Source organism: Balaenoptera ricei, chromosome 19 (assembly GCF_028023285.1).
Source record: "Balaenoptera ricei isolate mBalRic1 chromosome 19, mBalRic1.hap2, whole genome shotgun sequence".
In the NCBI taxonomy this organism is placed as follows: Eukaryota; Metazoa; Chordata; class Mammalia; order Artiodactyla; family Balaenopteridae; genus Balaenoptera; species Balaenoptera ricei.
Genome location: NC_082657.1, coordinates 2294591 through 2309422, shown reverse-complemented (window position 1 = coordinate 2309422; position 14832 = coordinate 2294591). Strand labels below are relative to the sequence as shown.

The following is a 14832-nucleotide window of genomic DNA, read 5'->3' as shown; positions in this document are numbered from 1 at the left end:
CCCACTTGATCACTCCTCCACTCTGCAGGGGCTGCAGACCAGGGGTCCAATCTGTTTCTTGCCCCAGATGTCGCTGATGTGGCCTGCTCGGGCCTGGCCCAAGTAGCATTTCTTAAATATGGGAATTTGGTGCTGTTTAGGAAATGGAAACATTGCACATAAAAGCTTTCAGCTCCAAGATCTTGAGCAAAGCATTAGTACTCTGAGCCTCAGTTTCCTCAGCTGAAAAACCAGGATAATAATAGCATTCTAGATAGTACTTATTAATACTTTATTTGACTGTTGATAATAGAGCACTGTATTTATTATTTACTATTAATTAATGATAATAACAATAGAGCACTATTATCAATAGTAAAATAATAAGATATTATTAAGGCTGTGAATGAGGCATATATTAGACAATAAGCCTGCTTGACTCAAAGCACTTTATGTTCACAAGAATCCCATCCAGTGTGTCGGGGGCTCATAAATCTGTGATTTGAGAGAGGATGGTTTGCACCTCTCCTGAAATTCCAAAACTTCCAGGAGATTCCTGGCCATCACCAGCTTCTGAATCTGTGTCCAGGCCCTCCGTGAATAATGCTGGACGGTGACCACGGGCCTCTGATAACTCCCCAGGGCTTGTCTCTGTCCAAGGTCTCAGTTACCTGCATCCCGTCCTGACCTACCAGGGACCGGGTGGCGCCGAGAGAAGAGGGTGCTCCCACACCCCTCCTCCCCGTCCTTTCCCATGTTATGAGAGGACTGGGCCGGGTGTGGAAAGGTCTAGCGGGGAGAGGCTGAGTGGCCCAGCTCATGAGTACGAGGTGATGGGGGGAAGCACAGGAGGAGGGTGGCGACGTGGCTGCTAGGCCAAACCGTCAGAGACCCCGACTCTTAGCTCCTACTGGGGGGCCTAGAAGGTTGCCAAGCTCCCTGTGCTCGTTTTATTGAAAGACCGTGTCTCATGCCCCTGCCTGACCGCACGATCTGCCTGGACAGGTCCTCAGGGTGCAGCCTGAGGGGTGGTTGTCTCCACTTCGTCCTGGAAACACCCCTGGACGACACCTCCCAGCCTCCACGTAGGTCTGAGGGGAGGCAGCTGTCAAAGGCGTGGCATGTGAGCGGGAGACACTGGGCCCCGTCCGGTCCGGTGCTAAGGCGTGGGTCAGACTTACCTCCTCCAGGCTGCCTCCCCTGACCTGCCGCTGGAACGCTCACGGTAGCTGGCAGCCAGCTCTGACCAGCCCTGTGTCCCCAGGGGTGGACAGAATGTAGGTCCTCAGTGACCACAAGGAGTGGGACTGGGTGAATTTTTTGGTCTGAGACTGAGAGGGAAGTGAGGGAGCAGGAGAGAGACAGAGAGGCTGGGGGCTCTGTTGTCTGAGGCTCTGTGTTCCCAGGACCTGCAGCTTAGCCTGCCCCCGACTATCCTAACAATCGACTTCGGAGATGCCCACTACCCCCTTTTTAAAGCAGAGGGAACCGCAGCACAGAGGGTTAGAAGGAACTCACTCGCTCACAGCTGCGGCTCACCTTCGATCCATCCAAGGCTCACACTTGCCCTGTGGGTCACAGTCACTCACCCGGCCACCCCTGCCCCCCCACCAAGCAGGAAACCTGGTCACATGACATCTGTTCTTGCCGACGGGAATGGGGGCATGGCGACGAAAGCTGGTGCAAACAGATGTGACCCGGAGCCTCTCAGTCTCTCTGGGCCCTGCCCCCATCCCGTGGTCAAGAGAGCACAGAGGACAGCCAGGACCGGGGGCCCTCGTGGTGACCGAGGCAATGAGAAGGCTCCCTAAAGAAAAAGTCACACGCAGCAGGACCTCACTGTCACAACAAAAGCCAGAGAGGCCATCCGATGACGCTGGGGCCGGCTTCTCCGTGTCATCCCACTTCTCCCCGACCGTGACCTGGGCCGAATGGACCCCATGCCCACGTCAAGGGCGGACAGTGGTTTCAGGCCGATCTGGGCAGTCACTCCCATTCATTCCCCTTCCACAGCTACTATTTCAAGGATGAGGGCGAGACCCAGATCTAAGCCAATCAGCACATGGCATTTCTCTGGTCAGAACAATCAGCCCTTGGTGAGTCCAGCGGAATGAAGCATAGGGCTTTTTTGCCAATGACTGGAAGAGGTCTCTCTCCATCTGGACGAGACTGAGGAAATGTGTCAAGAGGAGCTGCTGGAAACCACCATGAAACCACAAGGGAAGCCAGCCTGAAGACGAGGCCAGTGCATGAAGGGAGAGCCAGCAGACCACGGGGAGGCAGAGCTGTGGTTCTGACGCGCCGTGCGTCTGGATCAAGCCCACCCTGATGCCTGCACCCTGCCAGACATTCAAAAACTGTCCATGTTTCTACATGGCTGCTTTTCCTACCTGCAACACGAAGTGTGCTTACTGATATAAGTGGTTGCTTAAAATGAATTATTTATTCTTTGTGTACCCCGGCGTCAGGAAGTGTGGGACATTCAGACACGCCAGGACATTTGCGACCAGTAGCAAAGAACATTAAAATAAAAAGGGTGGTGGAAAAGGTCCCAGAGAGGGGAGACTGGGGGAACTCTATGTGTACACAAAGCTTCAGATCAGCCTTAGGAGACTCCTTCAAGTTTAACTGCAAAAAATAACTATGTAAAGAGACTCAGATGCGCAACTTATTGAATCCGGTTAAGTATTTAAACCTGAATATCAAGCCTGTTGTTACCCGCTCCCCTGCCCTCTCCCACAAGCACTGAAACCGACTTTGACAGCACACCTGGTACCTGTATCTTTTTCATCTGATGGCTGTTTAAGATGACATTGGTCTCCCTTCATGAAAAGTTTTATTAAAAAAAAAAAATTTAACAGACCACTATGAGAAACTTTGGTATCCAAAGCGGTTACTCTTATTGCTAACTCTGAAAAAAAATTTTTTTCCTCTCACGAACTTGCCAACTTCTACCGCTTATTAGCCTGGGGCGAGGGGGCTTCCAGTACGGTTTAGGGAGACTGCAGGGGGACTGGGATGCGGAAGGACGACGGAGGGTCCCCCTCTAGCTCTTCCCCATAGAGGAAACTCACAGACAACCTACGTCTGGACTAGACCGAGGGTGTGTGTGTGTGACAAGGCGAGAAACGTCCCCACGCTCTTATCAAGTCCTGCACGCCTCTCCCCAACTTTACTATCGGAACGGAGACCGACCGGAGGCTCTAACGCTCCATCTCAGCTCTTACAATTTACTGAGCACTTGGTCTGCAACCCTGACGCGTTCCGTTCCTGGAACTCCCGTGAGTTACCAGCCGCAGCCAACCTTGCAACGTTCCCAAGTACACTGGGCACGAGCCTTCCGGCTCGGTGGTGTGGACGCCTGGCCGGGAAGGAGCGCGTGGGAACCAAGACCCCCACAATTCCTAAGAACCGCGGGGCTGCGCCACCCTGGGTCCCCACTATGAGAACTCCCGGAGCCGACGGCCCGTGCTAAGGACCCCGCCCACCTGGTGTAGACTGGGGCGCCTCAAGCGTCTTAGGTGTGGATCCTCAGGTGCCGCGTGAGGTTGGTGTTCCGGCTGAAGGTTTTCCCGCACTCGCCGCACCTGTAGGGCTTCTCCCCGGTGTGGATCCTCTGGTGCACCGTGAGCGAGGAGTTCTTGATGAAGGCCTTGCCGCACTGCGCGCACCGGTACGGCTTCTCGCCCGTGTGGATGCGCTGGTGCTCGATGAGGTAGGCGCTCTGGCTGAAGGCCTTCCCGCACTCGCCGCACGCGTAGGGCTTCTCGCCGGTGTGGCCCATCTGGTGCACCAGCAGGGACGAGCGGCCCGTGAAGTGCTTCTTGCAGATGTAGCAGGCGTACGGCTTCTCGCCGGTGTGGATGCGCTGGTGCTGCGTCAGCGCGGAGTTCTTGCTAAAGGCCTTGCCGCACTGGCCGCACTCGAAAGGCTTCACGCCGATGTGCAGCCTCTGGTGCTGGATCAGGTAGGCGCTCTGGCTGAAGGCCTTGCCGCACTCGCCGCACGCGTACGGCTTCTCGCCCGTGTGGTTGCGCCGGTGCAGCGTCAGCGACGAGCTCTTGTTGAAGGCGCGGCCGCAGTCCCCGCATGCGTACGGCCTCTCGCCCGTGTGCGTGCGCTGGTGCTCCGTCAGGTGCATGTTCTGGCTGAAGGCGCGCCCGCACTCGCCGCACACGTACGGCTTCTCGCCCGTGTGCGTGCGCTGGTGCACGATCAGGTGCATGTTCTGGCGGAAGGCCTTGCCGCACTCGCCGCACGCGTACGGCTTCTCGCCCGTGTGGACCCGCTCGTGCTGGGCGAGGGAGGAGGTCTTCCGGAAGGCTTTCCCGCACACGCCGCACGCGTACGGCTTCTCGCCGGTGTGCGTGCGCTGGTGCACGACGAGGTTCATGCTCTGGCTGAAGGCGCGGCCGCAGTCCCCGCACGCGTACGGCTTCTCGCCCGTGTGGACCCGCTGGTGGATGGTCAGCGACGACCGTTCCAGAAAGTGCTTCCCACACACGTCACACTGGAAGGGCTTCTCCCCGGTGTGAATGCGCTGGTGTTTCACCAGCGACGAGCTGCGGCCGAAAGCCTTGCCACACTCGCTGCAGTCGTAGGATTTCTTCTCCACGTCCGGCCTGGAGGGTTTACCAAGGTCCGAGTTACCTGCGAGGTTCTTGCCCCGCATGGCAAACGGGTGGATCCCTGCTTCTCTCGGACCCCCCGACCTGGGTGGCGCCGGGGTGGGGCTCTGGTTAACGAACGCCTGCAATTCACGACATTCGGGGGCCGACTCCCGGGAGATTTCCAGCCGCCCCGGGCAGGTGCTAGCGCTTCCCCGCCGCGACTCCACCCTGCCACCCTGCGTCCGCGCTCCGTCCACGGCCGAACCCCAGGCCCCAGATGGTCTGTCTTCCGAAATCTCCTCCTTCAGGTCCGGTTCTTTCATTTCAGGTCTCATTTCCAAGTCTGGCGGGGGAGGAGGAGGAGGAGAAGGAGAAGAAATGCACGCGGTTAATGCTGGGTGGAAGTAATTTCCCAAGCGGGGATGGGTAAACGACAGGGCACGGATTGAGAAGCTAAGAGCAAAGCAATGCGCTGACAACACACGTGGTTTAAGAAGGCAGAACCAACCTAGGAGGTGAGCAGAGAACTAGAAATGTCCCTTTCGGAGCTCGGAGGAGACACACAAGTTGGGCTGGGAGGGGGCGGGTCAGAAAGGCTCTCGCAAACCTGAGGAGTTTCTGCAATGGATTCCTCCCCTCCAGGGTCCATCCTGAATATCCCCAACCAGTCATGCTTCTCAGAGCATCGGTTTTGTATTAGAAATGATACAAATACAGCTGATGTTTATGGCGTGTGCAGGTTACCCCGTCTAACCGGCCCACTGCCCAGCTCCATCCCGCCCTCCCCTGCCCCGTAGGCCTCACTCCCCTCCTCCACTGCCCAGTCGTGGAGCGCAGGTGTCCCCGTGGGGCTGGCTCCAGACCTCTCCTCTTTGCACATCCATCCCTCCCTGGTCATCAAGCGGAGTCTCCAATCCCCTCCCACGTGTATCCTGTTCATTTCTATTTACGGTCTGAGTTCCGGACTCTATCGTGGACCTAATGGCTTCATTCCCAACACTTAAAAGTTGTGAGATCTTACACAAAAATGTCACGAAAAGTGTGACGATATGACCACACAAAGCCTTTACTCCTGTGAGGCGATAAAACGCAGGAGCGGAGCAGCAGCTGTTCCCGACCCCTCATTGAAACCCCACGTGGCCCCACCGACACTTGAGTTTGAGATCCCCTCCCCTCAGTCATGTCATGCCTTCATGGCCCCGCCAAGGGAGTCTGGACTTCAGTATCTTCTATATAGTGATGCCTCCCAAATGTATGCCCCCCACCCAGACCTGCTGAGTTCTGCTGAGGACTATTCAGAAGCCTCCTGGGTCCCTCTTGGGTATGGCAAACCCATTTAATGGGAAACTTGTGATTTTGGAACCGTCACCCCCACCCCAAATGATAAAAAAAGAAAGAAAGGCTCATCAAAGAGACGTAGCAACATAGTCAGACACAGAAGGACACTCATATGAGGTCCCCAGAGGAGTCAAATTCACAGAGACAGAAAGTAGATGGTGGGTCCCAGGGGCTGGGGGAGGAGGGAACGGGGAGTGTTTACTGGGGACCAGGTTGGGGAAGATGAAAAGGACTCTGGAGATGGATGGTGGTGATGGTTGCACAACAATATGAACTCAATACCACTGAACTGTACACCTAAAAAAGGGCTAAAATGGTAAATTTTGTGTTATATGTATTTTACCATAATTTTAAAAAGTGTTTTAAAAATAAAAAAGATTTAGCAGTCATTCTTGATTCGCCCCTTCCCTCCCATCATCCAGGCTGTTGAGTGCCACTGGATGGGCAAAGCAGCTTGAGCCAGACCAAATCTGTCCACCAACACAGCCAACCATTGAGTCAGGCACCGCGGATTTCCTGCCTACACCCTCTGCCCTCTACAAGGCGCAGTCCACTCAGTGGTGGGGATCTTCTCAGGCAGGCCAAGCCCTCCAGCATCTCCCCAGCGCACTGAGAATCAGGGCCAAGACCTTCCCTCCTGGGCCCTTGGACAGACAGAGCCAGCCTAGATCCTGCCGACCACGCCCGACTGACTCACCTTCCTTTTCCTCAGGCACACTTGCCCTGCAGCTCCCCTTTTACCCTCTTGTCTGTGCTGAGCTCTTCCTGCCTTGGGCCTTTGCACCTGCTGGCTCCTTGATACTCCTTGCGAGCTCATCCTCAGGCCTCAGTTAGCATTTATCCTTCATCCTACGGTGGAAAGGAAGATCTCTCTTGCTCTCCTCTTGCCTGCTTCCTAGTGAGCGTTTGTTATGGCCCGTGGCAACTTGTCTTTGTCCCTTGATCTGTTTACTACCAGCCTCTGCCCCCCAGTGGAAAGTGAGCTCCAGGAGGGCAAGACCCTGGCCTGTGCCTGGTTAGTTACAGTACCTGGCACACAGAAGGTAGCAGGTAAACATGCACTGCACACCTGCAATGTGCCCGGTACGGGGCTGAGCCATCGGCACAGATCATTTTGTGTGGTCCCCAAGACCATGTAGTTATGTTTGAGATTATACCCATTTTACAGACAAGGAAACTGAAGCTCTGAGAATGAAGTCACATACTCAAGGTCACACAGCATACTAGAGGCAGAGCTGAGATTGAAGCCTATGACCACAGAGCCACGGGCCCTGGTCAGTCACTGTTTTGCTGTGTTTTTATGCTTTCCCATGCCAGAGCAAAGGATTTGAGAAATACTTGAGAGTGATCCTGGCTTAGTGACCCTGGGGTGTGGCGTGACGCCCAGATGTTAGGGCAGATGGCGGCATGGGGCATGAAAGCCCCGTGGCATGGGTGGGGGTAACTTCTCAGTAGGAAGAGGAAAGGAAGGCTGATGGTGGGTTTGGTTTGGGGTGCATGGGGTCTGAGACGTGCTGGGGACATACACTGGCCTGAGCCTGCAGAGATGGGAGGCAGCGGAGTCTTGGTTATGAATACAGTTGGAAGTCTTCTGGAATGAATATGAGAGCTGGAGGGAGCATGCCAGCAAAATCTCAGAGTTAAAGGGCAGTTGAAAGGGGGCGGCCTCCCTTTCAGGGATTAAAACCCTTCAGGAGGTGTGGCAACGTGGATGGACCTAGAGAATATCATATTTAGTGAAGTAAGACAGAGAAGGACAAATATTATATGAAATCACTTACATATGGAATCTAAAAAATAATACGAATGAATCTGTACAAAACAGACAGACACAGAAAACAAACATACGGTTACCAAAGGGGAAAGGTGGGGAGGGATAAATCAGGAGATTGGGATTAACAGATACACACTACTATACATAAACTAGATAAGCAACAAGGATATATTATATAGCACAGGGAACTACATTCAATACCTTGTAATAACCTATAATAGAAAATAAAAATGTATACATGTATATATAACTGAATCACTTTGCTGTACACCTGAAACTAACACACTATTGTAAATCAACTCTACTTCAATTAAAAAAAAAACACAAACACGCTTCAGGAGAGATAATTTGCAAAAAAGCAAACATCAGCTCTTACTCGTGAAAAGCTATGCAAACACAGCTCAACATCAGCCAAATTAAAAGGACCCTGCCATATGGCTTTTCACCAATCAGATCGGCAAGGAGCAAAGCATTTGATGATGTGTGGCTGGTGACAGTGTGTGGACATGGGCCTTCTTGCCCACGGTCAAGGGAAATGTTAACAGAACAATGTCTGCAGAGGCCATTTTGGCAACAAGCTACAAACATCCAAAATGTTATTCATTCCTTTTGGTCTAAATGTGGATTTTTTTTTCATGGTACTAGATTTCTTGTCCTTTATAGTTTCTTTTCCCATATTATGTATTTCCACAATTGCTTCTGATCACAAAGTAATTCACACTTGTTATTAAAACATCAAACATCAAAAAATAACATAAAATGGAAGTCTCCTGCAATCTCACCATCTAACAGTTTGATGTATATTTTAAGAATTTTTTCTCAGGGCATACTTTAAGAAAAATACGCACAACACACCCTGTATGCACACACACATATGAACACACACTGTTGTTGTTGTTTTTCTAAAATGTGGCCAAGATAGAGTAACAAAGATAAGATTTCCCTCCAGCCTACAGCCTAAAGCAATGGGAGGAAGAGAGGACAAAATATATAAAGCAAAGGTTTTCAAGACACTGGACATCAGGAACAAACTGCAGTGACTCCTGAGACATAGGACTCAAAAGAGGCAGGCCCTACGACCACCCAACTTACAGGAAAGTTTGCAGGCCACAGCACAGGAGGGGAAACTGAGGCGAAGCCTGGCAGACTCCTTGAGTTGAGGAGATGGAATTGAGAGATGGAGGCAGGTGCACTTGACAGAGCACTGGACAGTAAAGTGTGGAGAGTGGGCTCTGGAGACAGGCAAGGTCCTCCCTCCAGGACTTGGGTTACTGATCAGAACACTCCTATACAGAAACTACCCAAGGCTGGAGAAAAACCACCCGAGAGGAATTGAAAACAGTACCCAGAGCCGAAGCAGGGCTGGGAACAGTGCCTCCTCACACCAGCCGTGTAACTCGCACCATATAATTCATGGGGCGTTGGGTAGAACACTCAGAAGGGTCTTGTGGAGATTAAGTCGTCCTAGACTGAACACAAGCCACAAAGGCAAAAATGAAAGCAGGTCAAATGACGTGGTGTTGGTGTCAAGACAGACAAATAGATGGATGAAACAGAACAGAGTCCAGAATTAGACCCACACATACATGGACAGCTGATTTTTGACAAAAGTGCAAAGGCAATTCAGTGGAGAAAATTGAGTGGAAATTTTTCAGTGGAAAAATTCAGTCTTTTCAACACATGGAGGAACAACAGGACATCTATTTGACAAAAAAAAGTGAACTCAAATTAACATTTTGCGTCATTAGAAAAATTAACTCTAAGGGGATCATAGAACAAAATATGAAACCTAAAACTATACAACATACAGAAGAAAACCTTTGTGGCCTTGAGATAGGCAAAGATTTCTAAAATCTGACACCAAAAGCATGATTCCTAAGGAAAATAATTTATCAATTGGACTTCAAATTAAAAACTTCTCTTCAAACAAATGGTGCTGGGGAACCTGGATAGCCACATTCAAAGGAGTGACATTAGACCCCTTTTTAACATCATTCACAAAAATTAACTCAAAGTGAACCAAAGATGTACATGAAGAGCTACAACTGTTAAACTCTTACAAGAAAACACAGGAGGAAATTTTCATGGCCTTGGCTGGGCAATGGTTTCTGAGATACGAAACCAAAAGCACAAGCAACAACAACAAAATAAATAAACTGAACACATCAAAATTAAAAATGTTTGTGTTTCAAATGATGCCATCAAAAAAGAGAAAAGTCTACCCACAGAATGAGACAAAATATTTGCAAAGCATCTACCTGATAAAGGACTTATGTCAATAATAATAATAATAAACATATAAAGAACTCTCAAAACTCAATAATAAGGAAACGAACAACCCAACTAAATAAAACAGGCAAAAGACTTGAATAGATATTTCACTGAAGAGAATATACATGTGGCAGAAAAGCACATGGAAAGATTCTCACTATCAAATGAAAACTACGATATGATAAGACTACACACCAACGAGAATGGCTGAAATGAAAAAGACTGAGCATACTGAGATTTGGCAAGCACATGGAGCAGCTGAAACTCCCACTCACTGCTGGTGGAAATGTCAAATGTTACAACTGCTTTGGAAAAAAGTCTGGAGTTTCTTAAAAAGTTAGATATACACCTCATATCTGATCCAACCATTCTACTCACCGGTGTTTACTCAAGAGAAAGGAAAGCATATACCTACAGAAAAACTTGTACACGCACGCTCACAGCAGCTTTATTTGTAATAGTCCAGAATTGGAAACAACCCAAATGTTCATCAACAAGTGAATGGATAAACAAATTGTGGTCTATCCATAGGCAGAATGGTATTCAGCAATAAAAAGATGTGAACTATTGATACATACAACAACATGGGTGAACCTCAAAATCATCATGCCGAGTGAAAGAAGTCAGACCAAAAAGAGACTACATGCTGTATGATTCCATGTATATAAAATTCTAGAATATGCAAATTAAACCACAGTGACATAAGGCAGACCAGTGGTTGCCTGGGGATGGAGGGTGGGTACGGGTAGGGGAGGGAGATATTGCCAAGGGGCCTAAGAAACTCTTCGGGGTAATGGATATGTTCATTATCTGGATCATGGTGATGGTTTCCTGGATGTGTACAGATGTTGAAATACATTGAATTATTCTTTAAATATATGCAGTTAATTACAGGTCAATTATACTTCCACAAAAGCTGTTGAAGAAATGGGACCATACTCTAGTTCTGAAAGTTAGTGTTTCAACAACACATCAAGGGACATCATTCCATGTCAGTGCCTACAAAGAGTGCTCATCTTTGAAAAGCATGGTTTCCATCATATGGCTACACCTTGATATGTCAGTCAGTCTTGTACAGGTGGGCATTTAGGTCATTTCTATTTTTCTTCCTATGGAAAACTTTGTACACTTATAGAAAGATTTCTAAAGGATAGGTCCCTAAAAATGGAATTGTTCAAAATTTGGCTGATAATGCCAAACTGTCCTCCAAAAGAGTTGTCCCAACATTATACTCCTAAAAGGACAGAGTCCCCTTCCCTATACCTTCATAATACAGGCTATTATTCTTTTTCATTTCTGTGTACCTCATGAGCAAAAACTGTATTTCTTTGACTCTGTATTTCTTTGACTATTAGTAAGATTTAAAAATCTTTTATAAAGCGTGATTCCATGTATTTCCACATTTATGAACTGCCAGCTATTAAGTCTGGCCATCATTCACTCTTTTTCTTATTTATTCCTAGGAGCTCTTTACATAATTATAATCCTTTGACTGTTATCCATGTGGTAAATATTATTCCCCATTTCATCATCTGTCAACTTTAGTTTTAGCTTTGAGTGATTTAAACTTTCTACGTAGTCAAATCTGTCAATCTTTTTTCTTATCTCTCTGTAGTCCTCACGTGACAGGCTGATGGTACGTAACTCAGCGAAGCTGCCCCTTACCCAGCGAGACCAGGTTCTGGAGGTTCTCTAGCATCACATCTCTGTACAGGTCCTTCTGGGCAGGTTCCAGCTGCTGCCACTCCTCCTGGGTGAAGTCCACAGTCACATCCCTGAACGTCACTGACTCCTGTAAGAGGAAACCCACAACCACTCACTGCAGGGCCCTCCTTACAGAGGTCTGGAAGAATGACCAGAAAAGCCAAGAGGATTTAGGGAAGGCACACAGGATGTATCTGAAGTGATTTCAACAAGGACCAGCCACTCAGTTATCTTGGTGCCTCATTATTTGGGGATGGTCCTCTGACAGAGAAATAAAACAAATATGAGGCTGTTTAGAGCAGAAAGTCACAGATTTGAGAGACAGAGAAGGAATCAAAGGCAAAATGATCATAACCCAGTGAATCAACACATTAATTAGAAGCCCAGCAAAGGCAGAAACCCAGATGGAACCCAGTAGTTCACCAGATTCCTGAGCCCCTACAAAGCTGCAGGCACTGAGCAAGGTGCTGGGATACAGACACAGAAGGTTTAAGAACTAGTTCCTCAAAGGAGGGGCAGACGAAAACACCGGTAACTGACCCACAATCTGGTCAATACTGTCATGAAGGTATGAACAAAATTCTCCAGGCGCCTGAGCAACGGCAGCTTTAGGGGGCGTCCGGGAGGACTTCAGAAAGGTGACACTGAGTGTAGGCTGGGGGAAGGATCAGTGGTCAGGTCCTTGGGGGGAGATTCCGGAGGGAGGAAGAGCTTGGGTCAAGATATGAGGCTTAAAAGGCAGATTAGACCATTGAGGAATCGTGAGAAGTTCATGTGGTGGAAGCATAAGAGCCTTTCCAGCTGATGCTGCAAGCCCTGGGGATGAAATGAATGTGGCTTAGCAGGGAGATGATGATGATGATGGTGATGGTGGTGGTGGTGGTGGTGGTGGTGACGATGGTTGTGGTGATGATGACGGTGATGACGGTGATGACAGTGGTGATGGTGATGGTGATGGTGGTGATGGTGATGGTGGTGGTGGTGACGATGATGGTGATGACAATTATGTTGTCAATTGTAGGTCACAACACCTATCCCTTCATAGGCAGTTGCTATGTACCAGGTACTATTCTAAGGATTTGTTATAGGTTGAATTATGCTTCCTCTCCTCCAAATCCATGTGTTGAAGTCCTACTCCCAGCACCTCAGAATGGGACCTTATTTGGAAATAGGGCCACTGGTTAAGATGAAGTCATACTGGAGTAGGTGGGCCCTAATCCAATATGACTGGTGTCCTTATAAGTGGAGGAAATTTGGACACAGAGAAATGCACACATGGAAAATACCATGTGAAAACAAGCCAAGAACTAATGGGAGCTGAGAGAAAGGCTTGAAATTGATTTTCTCTAGACCCTTCAGAAGGAACATGGCCCAGCCAACACCTTGATTTTTGACTTCCAGCCTCCAGAACTGTGAGAAAATATATTTCTGCTGTTTAAGCCTGTCTGTGGTACTTTGTTATGGCAGCCCTAGCAAACCAATACATCCGTCTTGCTCTCTACTATTTCCCCAGTGTTTAGTACAATGCCTGGCATATAGTAGGCACTCAATGAATAGTTCTTGAATGAATAAATGGGTCAGTAAGGATGGTGTGAGGATTAAATGAGTTATCCATGTTTGACACTCAGAACAGTGCACAGCATACAGTAGGTGCTTAATTACCATCAGCTACTGTTACTGCCACCCACATCCACAGGTCCTTGGCTCTCCCCAGTGCTCTGAGCCCCCGACACGAGAACCGTGAACCCTGGCTCACCCTCCCTGAGAGGAGGCCTCACCTCCTGGCCAGTCCTATCATGGTCCCCATGTGCCCGCCCAGGGGCTTTGGGCTCAAGCTGGCCTCCTCTACCTCGTGGGTCACTACTGTTTGATGAGGAAGCAGTACAAGGCAGTGGTTGAGAGTGTGGGCTCAGGAGCCTGGAAGCCTGCAATGAAATCCTGGCCCTACCCTCAATGGCTGTCTTTTCCTTGGGCAAGTGCCTTAACCTCTCTGAACTTCATTTGTTCATAATAACAATGTCCCCCTCTGTAGATGTCATGGGGGTTGAATGGGGTAATGCATATATGGTTCCAGCACAGTGTCTGGTACGGCTGGAGTAAGTTCTCGATGAATGTCAACTATTACATTCGATTGATTTTGACATTTCATATGCATCTTATATATATACTTATTAGTAGTCGTAGTTATTATTATTGTTTAGTATTTATTTATTTATTTATTTTGGCCAGACCGGGTCCTAGTCATGGCATGCAGGATCTTCGCTGCAGCATGTTTAGTTGAGGCATGCAGGATCTTTAGTTGTGGCATGCAGACTCTTAGTTGCGGCATGCGTGTGGGATCTAGTTCCCCAGTAGTGGTTATTATTATTATATGATATTATTATGTGATTCTTTGGCCCATACATCCTTTGGCCAGTCCTGCTAATAATTCCTTTTTTTAAAAAAAAAGCCACCTTATTGAGGTATGATTGACATATAAAAGCTGTACATATTTAATTAATACCACTTGATTAAGTTTGGAAAGTATGCACCCATGAAACATCACCACAATCGAGGCCATAAGCTATCCATCACCTCCAAAAGTTTCCTGCTGCCCCCTCTATCTTTTTATTTATTTTAATTTTTAAAAACCTAGTAGTTCCTTCAGAGAGTCTTCTCTAAGTATGCCCCACATCAGTGAACTCACTCAATAAATAACATATTTACTGAGTAGGCTCCATGCACTGCTCTGGGGCTGGGCTGGGAGGGGTGCACTAAAAACAAAATGGACAGTCCTGGAAGTCTCAGAGCTGACACCTTACAGCAAAGGATGCTGGAGGGCAGACAGCAGGGGCCGCCCTCCTCTGGAGGGTTGGGAAGACTTCCCCAGAAGTATGGTTTAGCCCCAAATGCACCGAACCTGAGTGCTTTGTGTGTGCATGTCTGAGGCCACTCATTCTCGTGCATCATCTGTTTTGGTTTCCTGTCTAATGGCACAAACCAGTTCGCCACAAGGAAAACCTCCCCAAATTCCAAAGAGCTGAAATCAGATAGGCTCTATTTTTTGAAAATCAGAATATATTTGCGCTAGATGTAATTAAGAAGAAAGCACTTAAATAAAAAATCCCAACCATACCAAAATAAAAATAATCAACAAGTCCTTCTAAATTAAGTAGG

General features: G+C 48.5%; 1 protein-coding gene across 7 annotated transcripts in view; it reads right to left on the bottom strand.

The window, feature by feature from the left end:
- Window positions 1-14832, bottom strand: part of LOC132353319 (zinc finger protein 470) — an 81710-nt gene that overhangs the window by 14136 nt on the left and 52742 nt on the right. For 5 of the 7 annotated variants that reach the window (XR_009498996.1, XR_009498997.1, XR_009498998.1 and 2 more), the window contains 2 exons: window positions 11638-11764; window positions 3468-4932 (listed from right to left, as the gene is read on the bottom strand). Coding sequence is in view for 3 of the 7 variants with exons in the window: in XM_059904431.1 (XP_059760414.1) it covers window positions 3497-4932; window positions 11638-11764 (1563 nt within the window). In the remaining 4 variants the exon portion in view is untranslated. Of the gene's footprint in view, window positions 1-2798; window positions 4933-11637; window positions 11765-14832 lie in introns of those variants that run through there. The other 2 variants (XM_059904428.1, XR_009498999.1) reach the window with 2 other exon arrangements.